General features: G+C 37.1%; 1 protein-coding gene across 2 annotated transcripts; it reads right to left on the bottom strand.

Annotated features, from left to right (window-relative positions):
- Window positions 1–2,002: 2,002 nt before the first annotated feature.
- On the bottom strand, window positions 2,003–13,535 carry LOC121997851 (protein SULFUR DEFICIENCY-INDUCED 1-like). 2 transcript variants are annotated; one of them, XM_042552505.1, is made up of 4 exons: window positions 13,250–13,535; window positions 4,575–4,790; window positions 4,314–4,469; window positions 2,003–2,629 (listed from the first exon to the last, which is right to left on the bottom strand). In XM_042552505.1, exons 1-4 carry the CDS (start codon window positions 13,364–13,366, stop codon window positions 2,216–2,218), a joined length of 903 nt encoding a protein of 300 aa, XP_042408439.1. In that variant the 5' UTR covers window positions 13,367–13,535; the 3' UTR covers window positions 2,003–2,215. The 2 variants fall into 2 exon arrangements, with proteins under 2 accessions (XP_042408439.1, XP_042408440.1); XM_042552506.1 differs by having other exon boundaries at window positions 2,012–2,629; window positions 4,578–4,790.
- Window positions 13,536–23,986: the final 10,451 nt, after the last annotated feature.

Below are 23,986 nucleotides of genomic sequence, written 5' to 3'. Positions count from 1 at the left end.
ACTTAAAGTTGTTCTTGAATAATTTTTAAGAAAAGATTGATTAAAGATGTGGTGGTCAGGTTTTCCTTTCTTTCGGGTTTTTTTTTTTATGAGATAGTTCTTTCTGAGATAAATTGCTAAAAGATTAGAGTGGGCAAGGATCGGAAGAAGTGGGGAAGAGTTTAATTGATTTCATGGTTACGTGAGAGAGTTATAAAATGAGAGAAATTAGAGAAAGGCCATGAAATCAATGAAGAAATATTGTGGTTCAGTATGTGCATGCATATTTGTATCTCTTAACTTCTTTTGACAGGTATGCATGCAAATTTGTATGTCGGGCCGGGACAATGGGGCAACCACAGAGTTCTCCCAAAATTGTGAAAACTAGCATCAAGGTCATGGTGTTATTTTGCTACAAGCATCAGATGAGTAGCAGTAGTAGGGATAATTAAGTAAAAGTTTAGTTAAATTAAATAAACCGATTAAACTGACAGAATTTAAAATTTTAATTCAATTATTTTAAATTTTTTATTTGATTAAACCGAATAAATTGAAATATAAAAAATTGAATCGGTAAATTTCTCATGATTCGATCATTGTTAAAAAAAAATCAATTTTGATTTAGATTAAATCAAAGAATAAGTTAATTCGATTTTTAATCAAATTAATTAATATTTTATCGGTTCATATTGTTTAATTTTTTTTTAAAAACTCAGTCGATTTGATTATGTTTGGTTGATTCAAAAAATTTTGATTTATTTGATTTCAGTTAATTCAATTCGATTTGATTTCCTGGTTTTTTTAGCTCTTATTTGATTTTTGGTCGTTCTTGGTTCTTGAGAATTCTTTCAATGTGTACAACTCTTGTTTTTAAACTCTATTCTAGCAAATATTAATGTAATATGTGGCAAAAGGTGAAAGGCATGTTTGGACACGTCAAGTTTCAACTCTAAAATCTTATATGACAATACCCTATATTTTAACCACCACACTGCCCCCAGGGGACAAATACTATTGTAACTAGCAATCATGCACACATCGTTGCATGCAGGGAGAGATAGGAAAAATTGATCTATAGAAAATAATTTTAATTTAAGTATTGTTCATGTTTTTATTTTTTTAGTGGAACAAGACTCTAATATTTTTATAATTTTATACACCTGAGATGAAACAATTGTCTCACCAAAGCTATACTTGTAACGAACTCTCTTTCATAAAAATTTAATTTAATTTTTTATATCAAACATTAAACTGATAAAAATAAATACTAAACTTTATCTATCTTAGCTAAAAGGGTAAGAGTGACACTCGAGAATTTCAACAGCAAACTACTGTAATAAACTCGCTCTTATAAAAATTAATTTAATATTATACTTGATTTTAGCCAAAAAGTCAAAAAAGTATTTTTTGATTAATTAATAAAATTCTCAATAATATACTCTAGATCCTTCATTGATTAATGAGAAAATTCTCAATAATATATTGCAGCTGAGTCTCGAACTCTCTCTCAATAATATGCTGCAATTGAGTCTCGAACTCTAGATCTCTAATTGATGTGCCTATAGAAATTACTAATAAACCTTATAATTATTTTTTATATGAATAAAAAAAATTGTATATATAAAAATTATTAATAAATCTTAGAATTATTTTCAGTGTGAAATATAATTTTATTTTAAGATTCATCAAAATTAATTAATAAAAAGGAGAGACTCTTAATAAAATAGTGAGATATGACAATACTTGTTGTGATAGTTTCAGATCATATTTTCTTAGAATCTGTTTGAATTTCACCAATCATTGCGAAACATAATTCAATCATTTAGATGTATGCTTACTGTTGATTGCATAAAGCTTAATACCATTTCTAGATGTTGATGGTGCTTCTTTATTACTGATGGAAAATGTAAAATACAAGAAATACTATGCACAGCTTTAGATCCGAAAAAACTTCTCATCCAGATAATGATGGAGATCAACTGTTTGAGAAAAATAGCACAAGGTAGAATGCTCCACAAACTTTCTAAAAAGCCAAAGTCATAATACAATAATAGAGCAATGTTACAGGGAAAAAAAAAATACTACTTTGAAACAAACCCTTAATTGTTTTATTTCCACAATGCAACCTTTACATCTTTATCGAAGGGGTTCACTCCTTTGATATATTTTGTCTAATTATTCTATACACCAGACAACAAATGCTTGGAAAATTTTGAATAACAAAATCAACACTTGATCAACAAGTTATCTGATCTCTGAAGCAGGAAATCTCTTCAAAGATGGGTAACCTCCTTGACCTTGCGGGAGCCCAGTGATCCAGCATCAAGTCAATTCTTTGCAATATTTCATCTTCTACATCAAAATTTGTCTCTGAGGCTGATGTTGATGTTGGTGTGGCTGGCTGCAAGGGGATCTCCCGAATCAACTCTTGGGCCTTGTTTATAATCTTGCAATCATCAGAGCCCGGAAACCTACTCTGAATGACATCCTCAAGTACGTGGCGTGCTTCCTTAGATCTGCCTTGCCTGATGAGGCACAGCCCGAGATTGCATGCTTTGTTGGCATCTGGTTCAATCATCTGAGCCTTGCGGTAGACCACCTCAGACGCAGCATAGTTGTTCTGCAGCAGGTAAGCCCAGCCTAGATTGCCCTGACACACATGATAAATACTCACTAAAGGATTCATAAAGCGCAAAGGGCAGTCCCACAAACTCCAATTCAAACTTCGAGACATCTCCTTGATTGATTTCCGAAGTTTCACAATACGTTGCTTCTTTAAAAGTGGTTTAGGTATCTGCCTATGTGGTGAAAGGAGCAAAAAATAGCTTCGTTCGTTTGATGGTGAAGAATTTAATGAAGAATAATTCCTATCATTATGGAACACTAAACTAAGTTTTTAATAGCACGTGGCATATAAATGTTCACTTGCACATTTATTTTACAAGTGAAAAGCACTTTAAGGTATTAGGCATACATATTTTTTCTCTGTGGCTATGTTTTGGATGGATTGTTTTTTTTTTTGGACATATTACCTATATTTTTAGCAATGTAGAAATTTAAGATGATATGCAGCAGGTGGGTTGATGACCTGAAATGCTTTTTAAAATCTTACTCTTGTTGTTTGTTGTTAATAAAGACCATCGACTTACATTCATATGATAAGAAAAATAATAAATTAGGTAACACTGAATCTGGGACGATCGATTTGGTTCCATAGAAGTTTTCCACCTACCGTCGGGGTAAATTAAGAAGCGTTTACGATGGGCGGCCCAGAAACCCAGTATCCCGTAGTTGCACACCCCATTTGAAAGAAAAATCCCTTTGTAACTAGAGATTGAACCGCGAATACCTAGATAATAACTTAGCATCATTTTGCTACATCGTAACCCTATGGGCACTTGCATTCATATGCTAGAACCCATGACGGAACTACATGGAAGGCTAAGAGGGGTTTTATCCCCCTCCCCATGAGTCTATCGGAACCATCTAGTATGACAGTTCTGACTGTGGAGGTTGCTTTTGCAACCCTATCCATTTTTTTTAAAAAGTCACGAAAGATTTGTGACTTCTATTTTTTTTTTTAATACCCTTTAGTGGAACAACAATCCTATCTTCATGAAAGATTTGTGACTTTTATTTTTTTTAATACCCGTTAGCGGAACGATGTCGTTCCACCAAAGGATATTAAAAAAAATGCCTTTTTACCTTGAAGGCGGAGCGATTTTCCTCCCAAATTTCTCTATTTCCCCATTCTATTTCCTCTTCCTCGCTTCTTCTTCCTCTTCCCCATTTCAAACCAAATCCTAACTTGTAACCATCCAACCTCTAAAAAAACATTATTTAAATTTATTTAGCCGCACAAAAAGATTATAGTGTAATTCAGGCCCTCGAAAAATTTTATCTGGTTCCGTCCCTGGATAGAACCTGCATACACGCTGTGTTGATTGTAGTTGCTATGCAAGTTGAATTATATTTTTTCTGGTTTATGTGATAGACTACTGTATGGCATGCCAGTAGTTACTTCACTACAAATTGTCAATAATTATGTCAATAACATCATACTGTATGGCATGCCAGTAATTACAATGTCATCTTTAGAGATCGAGAATTTCCTCCAAGCTCAATTTAGTCTTTTACCCACTTATTGGAACATATTTCTTTCATTTTCCACAATGTCCTTTAACTTATTTCCTTTCTCTTCCCATTATAATGCCCATATACAACTATGTATTTATTTTATCCTACAGGCTTAATTGAAAGAATTCTTGAAGGAAAATGATTCACTATGGCAAACAGATGACACCAACGAGCAATAATGTGATGAAGAGAGTTACCAGGATGCGGGCTGTCTCTTGTTTAATGGAGATTTGAAACTTCTTTCCATGTGAACGTGCTGTTTTCGTTGTCCTCCCATTGAAAGCGTCCCCATGATATATCATATGCAGCTTCTGCTTTAGAAGCTGTATTTGTTCCTCTATCCTTCCACATTTCTGACAATTCGATGTTGCATGTAAGATAATTAGCACCATAATTAAAATTTAGTTGTTTGTTTATTATTCCTTTTACTTGTGTTCTTAGAATTATATGGTACCTACTACCTTGTAGAGATCAATAAGGAGATTGTCAAGGGACTCTTGTGCTTGCTTGGAGCAGAGGTGCCTAAAAGATCTGATGGCTTCAATTGCTTCCTCTGCTCGATCTTGTTGCTTCATAACCATCACCATGTCCTTCAAAGCACTGTCCACTCTATCCCTTGCATTTATTGCCTTCCAGAACCATAAAATAGCAGCCCCTGGATCCTTCTCGACAACCTGGTTCAGTTTATAAAGATTTAGTACTAGATGGACTGAAAGAGAATACTAATACTTCATATTGCAGCACATGGGGAACAAGTGATTACATACAGTAATTATGCAATATTTCTTAAAAATGTAATTATTGTGAGAAGTTAAAGCTTGCTTGGAACTAGCATGTACTGTTAATGTGTTGCTACTACTTTACTAGTTGCAACTAGATTGTGCTTATTTTTTTGAAATAATTTAATTAGGTATAAGAATTAATTTTGCTTACGTTGAACAATGTTAGGACAGTAGACAATGGCCGAACCACGATAGCCTACCCAAGCTTTAGCCCGGGGGACAATGACGGCCGACAACATTGAGAAGAAGGTTGCAACAATGGGAGAAAGAAAGAATACAAGAAAGAAAGAAAGGCATCATGGAGACTTGAGATCAGAGCAGGATCAGCCTAGGTAGATGAACCGGGCTGGCTTCGTCCTGATAATAGAAAATGTAAAGGGCAGAGAAAGATCAAAAAAAAAATATATATATATATATAGTCAATGTAATAAAAGTTAGTGTAATTAATCTGATATTATTGGTAGTCTTTCGTCGAGTTCAATGAAGAGATAAGAAAAATATAGCCAGCTCTAAATGAATGGGACAAACATGGCTTCACGAACACGATGAAGTACAAACACAACTTGATTTAAACTGAATGTCAAAATTTGCCTCGGGATATCTGGCACTCACTCCCTGGGATGATTTTTACAAACATTTTATTTATTATTTGAGTTATTTTGATAAATATCTTAGTTGAATCCATTGCCAACTCCAGATAGTTTGGACCAACAAAATCTAATCAGTTGTTTGGAGCTACACAAGCACACACTGCAATCCTAGCAAATTGTCACTATGCTAGCATATGGGTCAATGTGACCACCCTTGTGCGGTGAACAAGAAGTTAGAAGTAGCAACTGAGCCGCTGCAGCTTCCTTTGCAACAAGAGAAAACTACACTTAAAGGCAACGAGCCAACAACTAATGAGTAATATTTCCACTCTTCTTCTCTAATCTTCCATCTGTCCAAGACAGGCATTCAAGTAATGAATCAGTCGGCATTTCCACATGATTATGATCCATATTTGTGGTTCCCAAGTCCTAATGACAGTGAACACATAGTACATCTTTATTCATACTTTTTTTATTGGACAATCTGTCAGAGATATTAGGGAATTGGCTGAATTGAAATTACAACTTCAACTTATCTATTGAATGGTCTAAACGGATTATCTCAAACAACCAAGCAAGGAAGGATGAGTTGCTTGGATGGTTGTTGAGCTGCCCGAAAGACTGGGCTGCCTTGTATGCCCGATTCCCGACTCCGAGTGCAAACTCCTGAATGTCGAATATGAGTGCAAACTCTCGAGTGGACAATGTATCTCCCAAGTGGATGCCAAGTCGAGACGCAAGTCGCCTGAATCACCGAGTTGGGAAATGAAAGTGTCAAGTCATGAAAGATTCCTGATTGCTCGAAAATTGAGATGCTGAGACCTGCGTTCACGTAGGTTCTTTGAAACAAATTCACCTCACCTTCGGCTGTACTTTGAGGTTCTTTCGGGTCGTCTGTTTCCAGGATATAGCAGCAGATCGTGATCGCCACTAAGCACTAGTGGATCACAGCGAACTGAGAGGTACTCGAATGCTATCACGGGTATTCTACCGAGCAAAAGATGCATGACAGAGAGGATGAAAGAGAGGAGGAATGTAGGAGGATAGAGATTTCTTCTTTGCTATAGCTTTCATTGCTGTTGTCTTTTGCTCAAGATCCAGCCTCCTTATATAGGAGTGTCTCCCCTTTTGTTGTGTTAAATGGCTAATTAAAGGCTATTTATTGCCATTACCGTTCGAATCGAAACGCCAATCGTTTCACCCGAGAGGTTACGGATACACCATTAATATCAGTTAATGTATCCCTTATTCACTTAGCAAGTAGCAAAAATATTTCATGTGGCAAAATGTTGGTTGATCAGCTTGGGTAAATTTTGCCCCAATCGATTTGGCATTCGACGTGCGCAGATAGTCCTCACACACGAGTTAACTTGGTTCAGTACAATCTGAGCTCTGAATTTCCTGCACACTCATGTGTGAGAGAAAGTCTCTCCTCATGCATTTGTTCATATCATACATGCATGTGCAACAATATAAACCAACAATAATGTCATGAAACTCCCAATGTGGAACTAAATCCATACACAAAGGAGTTTCCTTCTTCCACCTCTTTATTTCCATTTACATTTCCAATAATCCCCTATATGAATAGAAACAGGGTATGTGACAACATTCAACAGTTAAGTCCAGTATAGGATAGGTAGGTTGCACCCTTTGAACTTTCTCTTGTGAAGAGATGTTTGTTTACTGGCTGATAGTAGACACAATATTTTTGAATTGTTCTGTCGGTTGTGTAAGCATTGACATATCTCACCCAAGACTCTCCTAATACAACTCAGTTCTCATGAGTATGTTCGTTCTTGGCCATGAACACGTCTAGTTCTGTTAGAAATTCTAAGAATTGTGTCTCCAATTCTCTTCAAAGCAGGCCCACTTGTTTTTCACATAGGTGATCTCTTAAAAGAATTCCACATTACTCTACTAGATCATTATAAATCGTGTGCTTAATCTCCATCCTTCACTAATCCATTGGGTCGTTTCTCACAGTGAGCAATTTTGTCGGTGCAATTAGGTTGTCCCTTTGAACCTACTTCTTGAGATCTCTAGTCTGCATAGATTGAGTTTCCTTTGCACCAATATTTTTCATCAACATCAAGCTCATCCCTTGCGATGAGCTTAGAACTAACTTTTTGTTTAACTCTTTTGTTAACGGATCTGTTATGTTATACTTTGATTTCACATAGTTAACAGTGATAACTCCCATTGAGAGTAGTTATTTAATGGTATTATGTGTACAATGCGTATGTCTAGACTTACCATTATATAAATGGCTTTGTGCTCGACCAATTATTGATTGACTATCATAATGTATGCAAATTGTCAGCACCGATTTCGACCATCTAGGAACATCTTCTAAGAATTATCGTAGTCATTCAGCCTTTTCACGACATTTGTCAAGAGTTACAAATTTAGATTCCATCATGAATCTGGTTATTACAGTTTGCTAAGAAGATTTTCAGAAAATGACTGCACCTCCCAGAGTGAATATATATCCACTCGTAAACTTAGAGTTTTTTATATTAGATATCCAACTCGTATCGTTTTATCCTTCAATCACAATAGAATATCTCATACAGTACAGGTCATATACACGAGAATACCTTAAGTACTCTTGTTATCGCTTTTCAGTGCTCATACGTAGATTAAGTCTGGTTGTATACAACTCATCAGGTACATCAAACTTTTAATCACTTGAAAACACTCTATATGAAAGATACTTTCTCCTCAATTCTTCGATATATGTTGATTCGTATCTATCGACATTCGTGCCAACGCAGTATCACCCTTGGTAAATTTTTCAAGAATTTTGTCCATGTAATGGGACTAAGAACAAGTCCTTCTGTTGTCCTAAGAATTTTGATTCTTAGAATTACATCAACTAAGTACATGTCTTTCATGTTAAATCTTGAGTTCAACATATCTTTAGTGGATTTGATTATCTTACCATTACTCCTAATGATAAGTATGTCATCTACATATAGGCATAATATAACATAATCTTCTCTATGGCTTTCATATAGACATATTAATCACATTCATTGATTTTGAATACATATTCCTTTATGGTATTGTCAAATTTCTTATGTCACTTGCCTTAGTGTTTGTTTCAAGTCGTACAACGACTTCACTAATCTATAAACCTTATTTTTCTGTCCTAGTAGAGAAAACCCTTCAGGTTGTTACATGTACATTTCCTCTTTTAAATCTCCATTTAGAAAGATTGTCTTTACATCCATTTAATTATTTCTAAATTCCATAGAGCGACAATAGTCAACAACACTTTAATGTAAGTTATTCTTAACACCGGAGAATACGGATCCAAGTAATCAAGGTCTTCTTGTGGTCGGTATCCTTTAATTACCAATCTAGCTTTGTACTTATCAATCGTGTCATCTGATTTCATTTTTTTCTTGAAGATCCATTTGCAACCTAGTGATTTGCTTCTCTAAGGAAGATTCATAAGTTCCCAAGTGTGATTTTGCAAGATAGAGTTTATATCAGGTGCAATTGTCTCTTTCCAGTGAAGTCCATTAGAAGAGCTTACTGCTTCTGAGTAACTTTGGAACTCACTTTCCAATATGAAACCGATAAAATTCATTCTGTAGGATTTTTCCACCTAAGTTTTTTTACTTCGTTTGAGCTCAACCTCAACTGGTTCATCATCTTCTTCTCCTTCTTATGTTTTATATGCTCGTTTTGAGGAGTTAGCTTCCTCTCGGGTCTTATATGGAAACATATGCTTAAAGAATGAGGCATTTATCGATTCAATTATTGAGTTCTTGTGTATATCTGGTATTTGTGATTCATACACAAAGAACCGATACACATTGTTGTTATGTGCATATCCAATAAATATGCAATCAACAATTTTTGATTCAATCTTAATCCTTTTCGGATCAGGCACTAAAACTTTGGCAAGACACTCTCATATTCACAAATATTTATAGGATGGTTGTCTTCTGTTCCACAACTCATAAGAGCTCTTATCTATTTTCTTTCGGGATACCTTATTTAAAAGGTAGTTTGCTGTTAACACAGCTTCTCCCCTCATAAACTCTAACAATCTAGAGCTTAATAGAAGAGTATTTATCATCTCCTTTAATATGTGATTCTTTTGCAGAGCAACTCCATTTTACTGAGGAGTATAAGGAGTTGTTTCGTGTCCGATCCATATTTAGCACACAACTTAGTGAACAGTGATACATATTCACCATCTCGGTCATTTCGATCCACCTTAATCTTTTTATTAAGTTGATTTTCAACCTCATTCTTATAGAGAACAAATTTCTCTATAACTTCATCCTTACTTTTGAGAAGATATACATAACAATATTTTGTGTCATTATCTATAAAAGTGATGAAGTATTTATTCCCATCACATATAGGTGTACCTTTTAGGTCGTACACGTTGGTGTGAATTAAATCGAGTGATTCGTTGCTTCTTTCAATGTGTTGAAAGGATAACTTTGTCATTTTCGCTTCAATACAAATTTCGCACTTGTATTTCAAGTCAAGGTAAAATATTGGTATGTTTTGCATGTTAATTAATCTACGCAACACATCATAGTTAGTATGTCCTAATCTACCATGTCACAAAGACGAAGACTCAAGCATATAAACGGAAGAGATTATAATTTTATTAACATTAGGGGTAATAGCCATTACACTGAGCATGAATAGTCTTTCAATTACATAACCCTTTCCTAAAAATATTTCGTTTTTGATAGAACAATTATGTCCAACTCAAAAATAATGTGGAAGCCATAGTTGCTTAACAATGATCTGGACACTAGATTCTTCCGAATCTTCAAAACATACAACACATTATTGAGAGTCAACTCCTTGTCCGAGGTTAGTTTTAACACCACTATTCCTTAGCTCATGATGTCCGAGGTTGCGGTTGGCAGGGGCGTTGGGGGCGAGCGTATTCGCCTTTTGCCACCATAATGTCCGAGATTGCTGAGTTCCCATGTACAGTTTCTCCTTGTCTTTGATTTCTTCAAAGTTGTGGAGCAGCTCCTAGCTACAGCAGATATGTCTGGTGGCACCAGTATCAATCCACCATTGTTGCAGGTTTGAACCCACTAGGTTCAGTTCAAAGACTATGGTGCAAAGGTCGTCCATTTCTAGTCCCTGGTTCAAGTTTGCCTCCTACTTCTTTGGCTTTCCGCACTTCAAAATTTATGATCGACTCGGTCATAGTTGAAGTACTTCTCATAAAATTTCTTCTTACTTATGCCTCCTCTAAGTCTTATTTTAGAAGACTTGGGATTCTTCCGTTTCGAGTTTTGACCATGCTCGACTACATTGTCTTTTACAATGGCATTTTAGAATAGTTTTCTCTCAGAACTCTTGTTATCTTCCTCAATTCGAAGTCTAACAATGAGTTCCTCCACATTCATCTCCTTCTGCCCGTGCTTCAGGTAGTTCTTAAATTCCTTCCACTGGGAGGCAACTTCTCAATGATTGCTATCAATTGGAAGGTTTCACTCAGAATCATACCTTATGAGTGAATCTCATAGAGGATTACCTGAAGCTCTTAGACTTGGCTGGTCATAGTTTTGGAGTTAACCATCTTGTAGTCCAGGAATCGACCTACAATAAATTTCTTGGCTCTAGTATCCTCCGTCTTGTACTTCTTTTCCAAGTACTCCCACAATTCCTTAGTCATTCTCTTCGTGTTGTACACACATACAACGAGTCAGCAAGGCTGTTGAGAATGTAGTTTTGGCATAGATATTCGGAATGAGTCCATACCTCCACTATACTAATGATCTGAACATCAGCATCCTCAACATACTTGGGAGGGTCCTCAGTCAAAAACTGAGCCAGATTGAGCATGATAAAGTAGAAGAGCATCTTATGCTGCCTCCTCTTGAAGTTCAACCAAGTGAACTTCTCTGGAGATTTACAATCAGGACGGAAAGGGCCTTCACATGTTGAACCTATTGCATCTCAACTGTTTTCATGGCCATCTCAATAGAGTAGAACTCTATTTTAAGATTGTTAGGCAATCTGCCGAAAATATTGGGGAATTAACTGAATTGAAATTACAACTTCAACTTATCTGTTGAATGGCCTGAACAGATCAGATTGCCAAGCAGGGAAGGATGGGCTACTTGGATGGTTGTTGAGCTACCCGAAAGACTGGGATGCCTTGTATGCCCGACTCCTGACTCCGAGTGCAGACTCCCGAATGCCAACTCTGAGTGGACAATGAATCTTGAATCTCCCGAGTGGATGCCGAGTCAAGATGCAAGTCGCCCGAATCGTCGAGTCAAGAAATGAAGTTGCCGAGTCGGAAAAGATTCCCGATTGCTCAAAAATTGAGACGTTGAGGCCTGCATTCACGCAGTTTTCTTGAAACAAATGCACCCACCTCCGACTGTACTTCGAGGTTCTCTCGGGTCGTCTATTCCCAGGATACAGTGGTAGACCATGATCGCCACCGAGCACTGGTGGATCGTGGCGAACTAAGAGGTACCCGAATGCTATTACAGGTATTCTTTCGAACAAAAGATGTATGACAGAGAGGATGAAAGAGAGGGGGAATGCAGGAGGATGGAGATTTCTTTTTTGCTCAAAATCTAGCCTCCTTATATAGGAGTGTCTCCCCTTTGATAGTGTTGGGTCATTTACTGCCATTACTGCCCGAATCAAAATGCAATTGTTTCACCCGAGAGGTTATGGATATGCCATGAACAATAGTTAATGCATCCGTTATTCACTTGAGCAAGTAGCAAAAATGTTTCATGCGGCCAATGTTAGTTGATCCGCTTGGACAAATTTTGCTCCAAGTGGTTTGACATTCAATGCACACAGATCATACTGACACACGATTCAACTTGGTTTGGTACAATCCGAGTCCTAGATTTGTATCTCTTACGCCCCTATAGTTGAGAGAGAGTCTCTCTTCATACATTTGTTCATAGCATACATGCATGTGCAACAATATAAACCAACAATAGTGTCATGAAAGTCCCAATGTGGAGCTAAACTCATACACAAAGGAGTCTCCGTCTTCCACCTCTTTATTTCTATTCACATTTCCAACATTCTTCTCTTCTTCTCTTCCATCTGTGGTATAAGAAGGCATTAAATTTGTGAAATGGTAGGCATTTCCTTGTGATAATGATCCATAGTAGTGGTTCCAACTCCTGATAGCGCAGCCAAGAACACGTACAACATATACAATTTTCCTAGAAATAATGGTGTGTTGACAATCTTCAGCTGATCAAGCAATAACGTACCGCTATCTCAATCCTTTAACCATTTCACTTATTCCAGAACATTGATTTCCTCATGGTGATAGAAAGAGAAAAGAACAAACGATCAAATAATGTTATCAAGACAATGAGTAGAATAAGAACAATCAACCGAACACCAGAAAGGTTTCTTAGATGTTTTGTATTTCTGTTTTATTCACAGAAAAACTATGCACAAGTAATAACAACCAGAACCTCCCAAACTCCAGTCACAATCATATCCATTTCGGGAAACTTTCAAATGGCGAAGAGGTAGATGATCACGCACACTCTCTGCCTGATCCCCATTCCAATTCAAAAATTTTCATTTATAGACAATGAAAAGAAATGCCACCAAGAGAAGATTAAACTTTTTCCTATAAGCAAAACCTATTCGGTCAAAAAGAAGGCAATAACACGGCAGCAGACACAAGATCTTGTCACAGAATGCAGAAACATAACTCAAAGTAGCTCCCCAAAAAACAAGCCATCGTGGTAGATGATCGAAGGACCGTACCTGAAGGTGCTTGGCGCGGACGTAAGGAGTGTCGCCAGATGGAACCTTGTGGATCACGTGAAACAAATCTTTATCGCCTCCAATTTCTCTCCTCGTCCAATTGCCGCTTCCTTCCATCTCCTTTCCCTTCTTCTGCTTCTCTTCGATTGCTCGTCTTCGCCTTCGTCACGAGAACGAGGAGCGGATGAAGTCGGAAAGGGCGTTGAAGAGGTGGGAGAGAAGGGAATGAACGGGGACGGAAAAGCGTCCGGGTGGTATAGTCGAGAGAGTTACGCATAGGGTGGGCCAATTGGTGTGGTGGGACGGCGATGACTAAATATTTTGACGGCCGCTTGGGTGTACCGATTTTGAGAACAGGGCCCACCGATCCTCGGCCCTGGGGTGTAGAGAAAAGAGAGAGAGAGTGACATGGGTACGCGTGTAGGTTTTTCTACACTGAAATAACAAAATTAGCATTGTACGGGAAAATATATTAAAACTTTAAAATAAAAAATATATTTTTTAAAACATGAACTAAAATATAATAAATGAAGCATGGAAATATTTTATACTTCTATTTTTCTAAATGCACACTAGTAAATTGTTTATTCTAAATAAAAATGTAGTGAAATGTAAGATTACAAATACAATTTAACACTAAGAATATTTTGAGCCCAAAAATGGATCATACTTGAGTTAAAAACCTCTTACTTCGAAAATTGAAAGGTAATTATTAAACCTAATTTAAAATTTGAGCTCGTAAAATAACTTGTATTTAGAAACAAGCGCACTAATTCATGAGGCATATTTTTTATTTTAAATATTTCAACTTAATATAAATTGGATTATTATTTTTAATTCAATTTTATGCATTTCTTATTTTAGAGAAGTAGATAGGAGAGACACAAACGCAGTAAATTAAGTTTGAGCCTATTTCCACGTAGTTGGTCGAAGTTGTTTCTTGACCATCAATGCAATCCCTCTAGAGAAATAATCATCAATGAAATCAATAGCAGTCAAGCATCCCAATTCGATAATCATCTCCGATTCGATGTGCCAACAATCATCTGTTCACCAGAGCGGAGTAGAATCATGCACTACCGGATGAGGATGCAAAGGATGATGGCGGTGTTAGTTGGAGCGGATTCAGAAATTTTATCGAGGACATAGAGTTAGATATTTATAAATAGTAAGAATAATAATTAAGTTTTATACTACTAAATAAAATAGGCTATATAGATCATTTTACGTTATTGAACTCTATTTCCTACTATATCACTATCTATACTTAAATAAATTTTATCTTATTTTATTGTTACTAACCAAGTCTTTTTTTATCTTCCTTTTTCTCGTTTGATATGCATGTTTGTCATAATTTCACATCACCTAAATGGAGTATTTATTAGTTGTCTAAGTACATACTCATACCATCTTAAATGTGTCTCTCGGAATTTTCTATCAATAGAGACAACTCCGACTTTCTCTCTAATGCTCTCATTTCTTATTCTGTCAATTCTTGTATGTCCACACATCCACCTTAACATGCTCATCTCAGTAACTCTCATCTTCTACTAATGTGTTCGAGTCATATCTCAACATTCAGCTTCATATACTATAGCAAGTCTAACTGTGATTTCTAGGATTTTCTTTTAAATTTAAGAGGTATTTTACGATCGCATAAAATACTCGACGCTCTCATCCATTTCAACTATCATGCTTGTATTCTATGTAAAACATCTCTATCAATCTCTCTATCATTTTGTAAAAATAATCCTAAATATCTAAAGTTTTCAATTTCAAGTAACTCGTTATCTCCTATTTTAACAATTATCTCATTATGTCTAATATTGCTAAACTTAAATTCCATATATTTTATCTTTATTCTACTAAGCATAAACCATTTCCCTTCTATTATTTTCTGTCAAAATTCTAATTTAGTATTTACTCCTTCACGTATTTCATCTACCAAAATAATATTATATGCAAACTGTTGGAATCCCAAGGTTGTTTTGGTGTGATCAACAAGTTAAGTTAGGTCCTGCGTTATTTCTAACCTTGTGTCTAAGTATGCAGGAACTTAGGAGCATAGATACTCGAGCGGAAGACACAGCTAGCGAGAAGGACGGCACGCGGTGCGTCCGAAGGACGAGATGCTGCTGCAGAGTACCCCGATGGACGAGAAGGAAGTGTGCGGTGGATCCGAGGGACGAAAGCCGGAGCGGAAGATTGCTCGAGGAGCAAGAGACGCAGCTAGCGAGAAGGTCGGCACGGGGTGCGACCGAGGGACGAAGACTGCGGATGAGTACGCTGGTGGACGAGAAGGAAACACGCGGCGATTCCGAGGGACGAGAAGCCGGAGCGGAAGGATGCTCGAGAAGACCGGAAGTTGGGTTCGGGTAAGCCCTATTCCGGATGGCAGAGATCACTCAAGTAAGCGAATCCGGAGCGGAAGACCCGGACCGAGGCGGGACTGAAACGGAGCAGAGGTCCCGGACGAAAAAGTCAACTCTGTTGACTTTCAGGGTCCGGGGCGCCCGGAACCCTTCCGGGCGCCCCGGACCAGTAAAGTTGACCAGATCGAGATTTATCTCGATCTAAACATTGGGGGATAAGTTTTATCCCCCCCAGGTCGTCCGAAACCCTTCCAGGCGCCCTGACCAAGGCTATAAATATAGCCTTGGTCCAGAAGCTTTCCAACGAACTCATTACTTGTAATTCCAACGCTTGTACGCTTTAGTTTAGAGTTAAGCTTCTGTTTTCTACGCTTCATTGTTGTACGAGGCTTCTCCGCCCGAAGGAGATTTTTAATGAGTTTGATCTTCCTTGGATTAACAACCACATCAGTTGTAACCAAGTAAATAGTTTGTGCCTCGTTTTTTCTTTATGCTTTTAATTTATTGGCTTACCTTATATATACAAGTGTTAGCTTAAAGAGTTCGAGGAGGGTTTGTCTTTTTGTGTTTGCAGGATATCCAACTCCCTCCTAGCCGGCCGCAACGGTCCTACACAAACAACATGCATGACAATACTGTATCTTGAATGTATGCAGAGAGTGTTGATAGTTCTAAAGCATCAAAAATACATAAATACAAAAATTGTAAAACTCATAGTGATCTCCTATAATAGATCTTGATCTTTGTTTTTCATACAAAACAAAAAAACACATAGTGATACTCGGAGAAGAAGATCGGAGAAGATATCGAAGAATAACTTGCTGTAGGAAGAACGATCACGAACGAATTGGAAAGCTCTTCATGATTCCACGAACCAAATCTCAAGCCTCGGATGTTCTTCTTCTCTGCAAGACACACAATCTCGACAGAATTCTGAAGTACTTCTGTTGTGCTTCGATCTCATTTGCGTACACAACGTAGCAACCTTTTCCTAATGCATGCACCCCTCTTTCTTTTCTTGCACCAATTGCCTTGGACACTCTTTTATAGAGGAAGATGACTCTTCCTCTACCTCCATTAATGGAGGAAAGTGAAAGAGTTGGAAGATAAAAGGGAAGAGTCACCCTTTCACTTTTTTAACACCAACATCTCTCACTCGTCCAAGTCAATCCTTAAAGGTTAACTAGTCACAAAAACTATATAAGTTATATAGACTATATTATAATCAAGTCACAAAGACCATAACAAAACACTAATTAGTCACAATGACCAAATAAGAACTAGTTAGTCACAAAAATCAAATAAGAACATCCAATCCATATTTTAGGGAAAATGGTTTGTGCGACAGCAAGCACACTCAGCAATTAATCGCTAAGAAGATTGTTACACCTTACATAATTGCTCTATAGAATGAATCAGAGATATTCTCATAATGGCACATAGTCTCTCTCCTGGTGGTATATATCTATTATCTAGGAAACATCTAATCTCTCAGTGGCACACAACCATTATCTTGGAGATATCAATGTCTTGCTTTTTAACTAGATTAAATAATCTTCATTTATATCAATATGAACATCTCTAATCTCTCATAATGACTATTATGTCAAGAGTATGTTCCATATTCTATATTCACAATTATTTCTATACATAACAGAAATGGGTCGACCAGTGAATAACATCAAAAGATGTAAATATATTTAATCTTCCTTTTTAGTTAGAATCTATTCATTCTAATCAATCACTTTCCTAGTTATCCTCTGAATCATCCATAGCCAATAGAAAACATGCTAAAGTAACATACACTGATTATAACTTTAAGTAGACAGCTAAATAGTCACTTAAAGTAAAATTGGGATTAACTTATAATCTCAAGGGTTTCACATAGTAGAGAAGCAAGGATCCATTCTCCTACTATTTTTCTTGTCGCCATAGCACATGTGGTATAAATAACATGCTACGATATTATTCTCTTCATTAAAAAGAACGCATGTTTTTCTCAAATTTTATGTCTAATTCTGAATTCAACATATAAATTCCAATCTGGCCTTAAACATATTAAGTAAATGATGGGTATATTTACTCTAATCATTACATAAATGATTTCATCTTGACATAATTATCAAGATAACCTTAACTTATAGGTATGTCTTTATTCACAGCTATATAAGTTATCCCATAAGTAACGGTCTCACCTCTATTTATACTTAATAAATAGAGATGATTGTCCATATGAGTAGACCAATCTCAACCTAGCAACATGCTCATCGATACTTTAATCCAAAATATAACAACATATACACTGAATAGATTATGATATTTTACAACATGTTACATTTTATGAAGCCACAAAGACTTCCCATATCCTTGAAATGACTCTTTAGTCAATGACTTAGTAAAAAGATCTGTAAGCATAGTATGTGTAGGGATATACTCAAGAATTATTATTTTCTTATCCACAATATCCCTTACAAAATTATACTTAATTTTTATATGCTTGCCTTTGTTGTGATATTTAGGATCCTCAGCTTGACTATCACAGTACACTGTTACAGAACTCTCATTATCATCAACAATTTTCAAATACTTCAAGAACCTTTTCAACCAAATAGATTATTGCACAACTGATGCACTAGCCACACAGCTTCCATTGTCGACAAGGCTACACAAGCCAAGCCATATAGCTTCTATTATCGATAAGACTACACAAGCCAAGCCACACAGCTTCCATTGTCTACAAGGCTACATAAGTCTGCTTCTTGCTATTCCATGAGACGGCGCCACCATTTAACAAGAAGATATAGCCAGATGTGAATTTTTTGTCATCAATGTCTCCTGCCCAATTTACATCTGTATAACCCTTCAGGCTCATCATAGATCTTTGGAAATAAATACAATAATCTGTTGTTCTTTTTTGAGGTATTTTAATATCATTTTCGTCGCTTTCCAGTGTCTCAATCCTGGGTTTAACTGGAAATGACAAACTAAGCTAACAACATAACTTATAGTAGGAAGAGTACACAACATAGTGCATATCAAACTACCAATAGCACTGACATATAATTTTTTTTCCTGCTATTTCGTTAGGAGTCTTGGGATACAATGTTGTCATTCGAGATATTGAAATATTATAGCATCTTAGTGATATAAGCCTCTTGAGACAAACCTAAAAGTCTTTTTGATTGATCTTTCATGATCTTCACTCCTAAGATGTACTCAATTTCTCTTCAAAAATAATACCCTTCATTTGGGTATATCTTTTTGCAACTAGTCGAGCTTTGTATTGATTAATCAATTCATCCGTTTTCCTCTTAATTTTGAGAATCGACTTATTCCCAATAGCCCTTCGACTCAGAGGAAAATTGACTAAATCTCAAACTTAATTCTTTCTAAATGACTTCATTTCCTCATCCATTGCAACTTACCTTTTTTTTCTGTAATTGAGCATCTTTATGCTTCCTCAACCGTTCGAGGTTCATTGCGTCAATTGAGAGTGCTATTAATGCCTTATTTTCAATATCAAACCATTTTTGAGATTTAATCTTACAAACACTTCTTTGTAAGTTGGGTTGTTGAGAAGTCAACTTATGACTTGGCAAATCACTCCCACTAAGTTAACTAGACTTAGGCATTTCTTTTGACACCTCTCTTGTTGATAATATCTCATCTTCCTAAAAAAAGGAACACTTTTATCAACATCACCTTTGGTTGAGAACTATGTTTTAAAAAAAGTCGCATCTCTTGAATTTATTTTGAAGATGGTTTCATTTAGTTGCTCACCTATGAAAACATAATCTTTAGAGGTCTCACGATATCTAATAAAGATACATTTCTTACCCCTAAGTCTCAATTTTTCATACTCGTGAGAAATATCATGAACATAAGTAGTTGACCCCCAGGGTCTCAGATTACTTAAATATGATTTTTTTACCTATCCAACGTTCATATGGGGTGGATGGAATTGACTTTGAAAGTACTTTATTAAGTATATAGGCCACAACTAATAATGCATCTCCCCAATAGGAGATCGACAAATTACCTTGCACCATCATAGACCTAACCATATCTAGAAGAGTTTTATTTCCTCTTTCAGCAATCCTATTTTGCTGTGGAGTTTCAGGGATTATCAGCTGTCTAATTATTCTTCTGTCATTACATATTATCTTGAACATATCAAACAAATATTCCCTTCCACGGTCAGTGTGTAAAGTCTTAACTTTATGTTCCGTTTGATTCTCAACTTCGTTCACATAACAAATAAAGCAATCTAATACTTCAAACTTATGAGAAATCAAATACACATGACCAAAATAAGAGAAATCATCGATAATGTAATGAAATAGGAAGCTCAATATCTAGCCTTCACATTCATTGGATCACAAATATTCTAATGAATTAATTGCAATGACGATTCAGCTCTTATAGTCTTACTAAATGGTTTTCTAGTAGCTTTTCCAGGAAAACAATGCTCACATATAGACAAGTGAATCTTAGCCCGAGTGTGCAATAGACCCTCTCTAGCCAACCAATTCATACATTCTTGTCCTATGTGTCCTAATCTAATATGTCAAATCTCATTAGTTATATCTATTGATCCTGTCTGAAAGTCGAAGAGATGAAAAGATGGAGATGTGGCGCTCACGCTGACCTCCTGTGGACTCCGCTTGGACCTACAATACAAACTACGTCAGTGCCAAGCCAGGGAAGGGGTCCCCAGCGTTGGCCCTCCGATGCTCAAGTCAGTCACCGGCGATGAGGAATAAGGCGGAGCAACAAGAAGACTGTAGCGCAAACAGTGAATATCACATACCTCCACCATTGCTTGGACCCCCCCTTTACATAGAGCTTCGGTAGCGTGCGTACACGCTTCACAAGGTGAGCACACTTCTCAAAGCTTTTCCTAAAAAGACCTGCCAGTAAAGTGTCCCGACACAGTACCTTAACGACCCGAGCATATCTCTGAAGTGATAGTAAAAGCTTTCGTCGTGCGATCTTCTGGTAGTCCATGCCTAATGTCGGCGACACCAATTCCCAAAAGGATATTACTGGATATCAGGAGTGTACTGTTAGGCCGAGCGGGTTCGCCGCTCGACCAAAATTCCACTGCCCTGGTGCCCCGCCTGATTGAACAGAACCTCATAATCCCTCAATGTGTGTCTGCTCGACCGAACGTCTACTTTGTTATTGTCGAAGCTGATACCAAGCCGAGCGGGGTAGCCACTCGGCCGAAGTTGAATTCTGCACATTAAGCTATGTTGTTTGGCCGAGCGGGGGCTCGGCTTCTGCACATTATCTCCTTTGAGCGACGGTTGTTTAATTGCTCCCTGTGTCAAAGATGTCGGTGAGTCGGAGCCTTATCCCCGGTCAGGGCATGCTTTGTCCGACCGGTCGATGCCATCTACTCGTTGGCCGCCTTGACTTTAACCTCCTTTGCCCTCCATCATGGCAGCAGAGTGGGGCCCTTTATCATCACTGCATCACAAACCTCCTCCTCAAGTCTAGTCGAAGGAGGTTGTAAGTCCGACTGACTGGACAATTGTCTGAGAAGATTTCCTCTCGATCGTCCTTCGATACTATGTGGTTTCTGATTGGGATGCGACCGTTCCTTGTCGATCGGCCTGTTGAAGCTTGTCGTTCAACCGTAGGTATGCTCCCTCAATCCGATCGATGCGATGAAGGTTTGTACTTGTGCAATCTTTTCTTGGGTTGTCTTGGGCGAGCGCGAGCAAGGCTTACATCACCCAAATTTCTGAGAAATCATGCAAATCTCTGTGTAGTAAGGCTGAGCGCGGTTCCATGCCATTATTAAATGCCAACCTATGGTGATATGCTGCGTGTCCTGCCCACTACCGCGCGCACGCCTGACGTGACAAGCTACCGATGTGGCGTTTGGCGGTTTAAATTCAACGGTCAGATCTCGGCCTAGATTCCTACGACCTAGATCGGGCGGCTCCGATCGGCCGACCCCAAGGCTTATAAGCCCATCGCATCACGTTCCTCCTCAACACTGTGCCATCTTCAAGTGCTTCCGGCGACAGTCCTTCTCTACTCCTATGCACCCTTCGACCTTCGGTGACCTTCCGCCCTTGTTCTCCGACGATTTTTCTTCCTTCGTTGTTTCACGGGCGACCCATTTTTAGTAAGCTCCCTCCGTTGACCTTTTGCTTTCGCATCTTCCGACTTATGTGTTTCCTCGTCTTCATCTTTTTCGACGTCTGTGTTCCAGCGACCATTCCACCATTTTATTCCTTCTCTTACTTTCTCATTTTTCCATGACAAGTTCATCGCAGGCTCCTGCCGGCATCCCGGGGCTCTGGTACACTTCTACCGATACCGGTTCGATGCCGATGACGCTGAGAGTCTGAAAACTGCTTTCGACCCTCCTCCCGAATACGAAGTTATCCTTCCTTCACCTTCTGATCAGCCATATTCTCCGCCACCCGGCTGTATCACCTTCTTTTGAAATCATTTTACAATTGGTCTGCGGTTTCCCATCCACCTCTTCTTTTCTTCCGTGTGTAAATATTTCCAAGTCTTCCTCTGTCAGCTAGTACCGAACTCCTTTCGGTTGCTATGTGGGGTGGTTGTTCTTTTTGTTAGGATGTATACTAAAAGCCTAGCTTTTGGTATAAACCATTTATCTAGAAATAAGAATCACATTGGTCAAATAACTACATTTGTGATAAATATAGCTGTTCAATTAATTTATATTGTAGATAACATGGTGTGTGGTGTCACACACAGAAGATCATGTTATCAGTACCTTATAAATTATAAACAGTAGCTCACGACCATGATGGAAAGGAACAAACCATTGGAAGGTCGTAGTGTAATTAGATGTTAGTTTATCTTAACTATATAATTACACTAGTACACTAAGAGTGTATTGAGTAGGACCATTAGAGGTCGTTTCTTTTATACTGACTTTATAAAGAAGCAAAGACCTCAGTTATTATGGAAGTGTGTGCTCTTAATCCTAATATAATAACAAGCACATATATTTGATATTTATTTCTTTAATTTATCAATGGGTGAGATTTAGTTCGATAAATCAATAAGCCCGATAAGTTGGGAAATGATATCACTTATAGTGTGTGTTGTTGATTATAGAAGGAAACTGTGTCCTAGTAATCTAGGTTGAGAATGTCCCCAAGAGGAACTCATAAGGATTGTCATGTTAAACCCTGCAGGTGGACTTAGTCCGACATGACGATGAAGTTGAGTGGTACTACTCTTGGAGCTAGATATTAATTAAGTGAATTGTCAGTAACTTACTTAATTAGTGGACATTTGTTATCTTAAACACAGGGAGACTAACACACTCATAATAAGAAGGAACCCAAAATGTAATTTGGGATTGGTGCGGTAGTTCAATAATAGTTCTTTAGTGGAATGAATTATTATTGATGAAATTAAGTTGTGTGTTCGGGGCGAACACGGGATGTTTAATTTCATCGGGAGACCAAAACCAATTCCTCCTCTCGGTCCCTATCGTAGCCTCTAGTATATAGAGATTTATACCCACCGCATACCCACCTTCTTACCCATCCAATGGGGCCAGCCAAGCTAGCTTGGAACCCAAGCTAGGGCAGGCCAAGATCAAGCGGATGAGTCATGTAGGTGGCCGGCCAAAGCTTGGGTCCCAAGCTTAGGTGGCCGACCACTAGAATATTAAAAAGGATTTTTATTAAAATTATTTCTTATGTGGATATCATAATTTTAAAAGAGAGTTTAAAAATTAAAAATTTCCTTTTATAGCTTTCTACAAAAGATTAAGAGAAGAGATTAATCTCTTTCCTTATTTGTAGTTTAAAAGGATGGTTTTAATTTTTGGTAAAAACTTTCCTTATTTGTAAATCATCTACATGTTTAAAAGAGAGTTTAAAATTTAAAATCTTTCCTTATTTGTTTATTAAAGGAGGATTTTAAATTTTAAGAAAACTTTCCTTTTTAATCATATTCATAATTTAAAAGAGAGTTTAAAATTAAATATTCTCTTTTATAAGTTTCTACAAAAGATTAAGAAAAGATTTGATATCTTTCCTTATTTGTAGATTAAAAGAGATTTTAATTTATAGAGATAACTTTCTTTTTATCCACATGTTTAAAAGAAAGATTTTAATTTATTAAATTTCCTTTTTATAAACCAATAGGGATAAAAATTATTGAGAAATTTTTATAAATTTCAGGAAGCAAATAAGGAAGTTTTAATTGGTGTTTAAAATTTTATTTGCTTGGAGATTTCTTGGTGTCGCCGGCCATTGCAAAATTGAAAAGAAAAATTGTTTTTAATTAAATAAATTTTCCTTTTCAATGGCAAAAGAATTAAGGAAGTTTTTATTTAATTTTCCTTATTTGCCAAGAC

Source organism: Zingiber officinale, chromosome 6A (genome assembly GCF_018446385.1).
Source record: "Zingiber officinale cultivar Zhangliang chromosome 6A, Zo_v1.1, whole genome shotgun sequence".
NCBI lineage: Eukaryota > Viridiplantae > Streptophyta > Magnoliopsida > Zingiberales > Zingiberaceae > Zingiber > Zingiber officinale.
The sequence above is the reverse complement of the archived record's forward strand: the minus strand, read 5'-3'. Positions and strand labels throughout refer to the sequence as shown.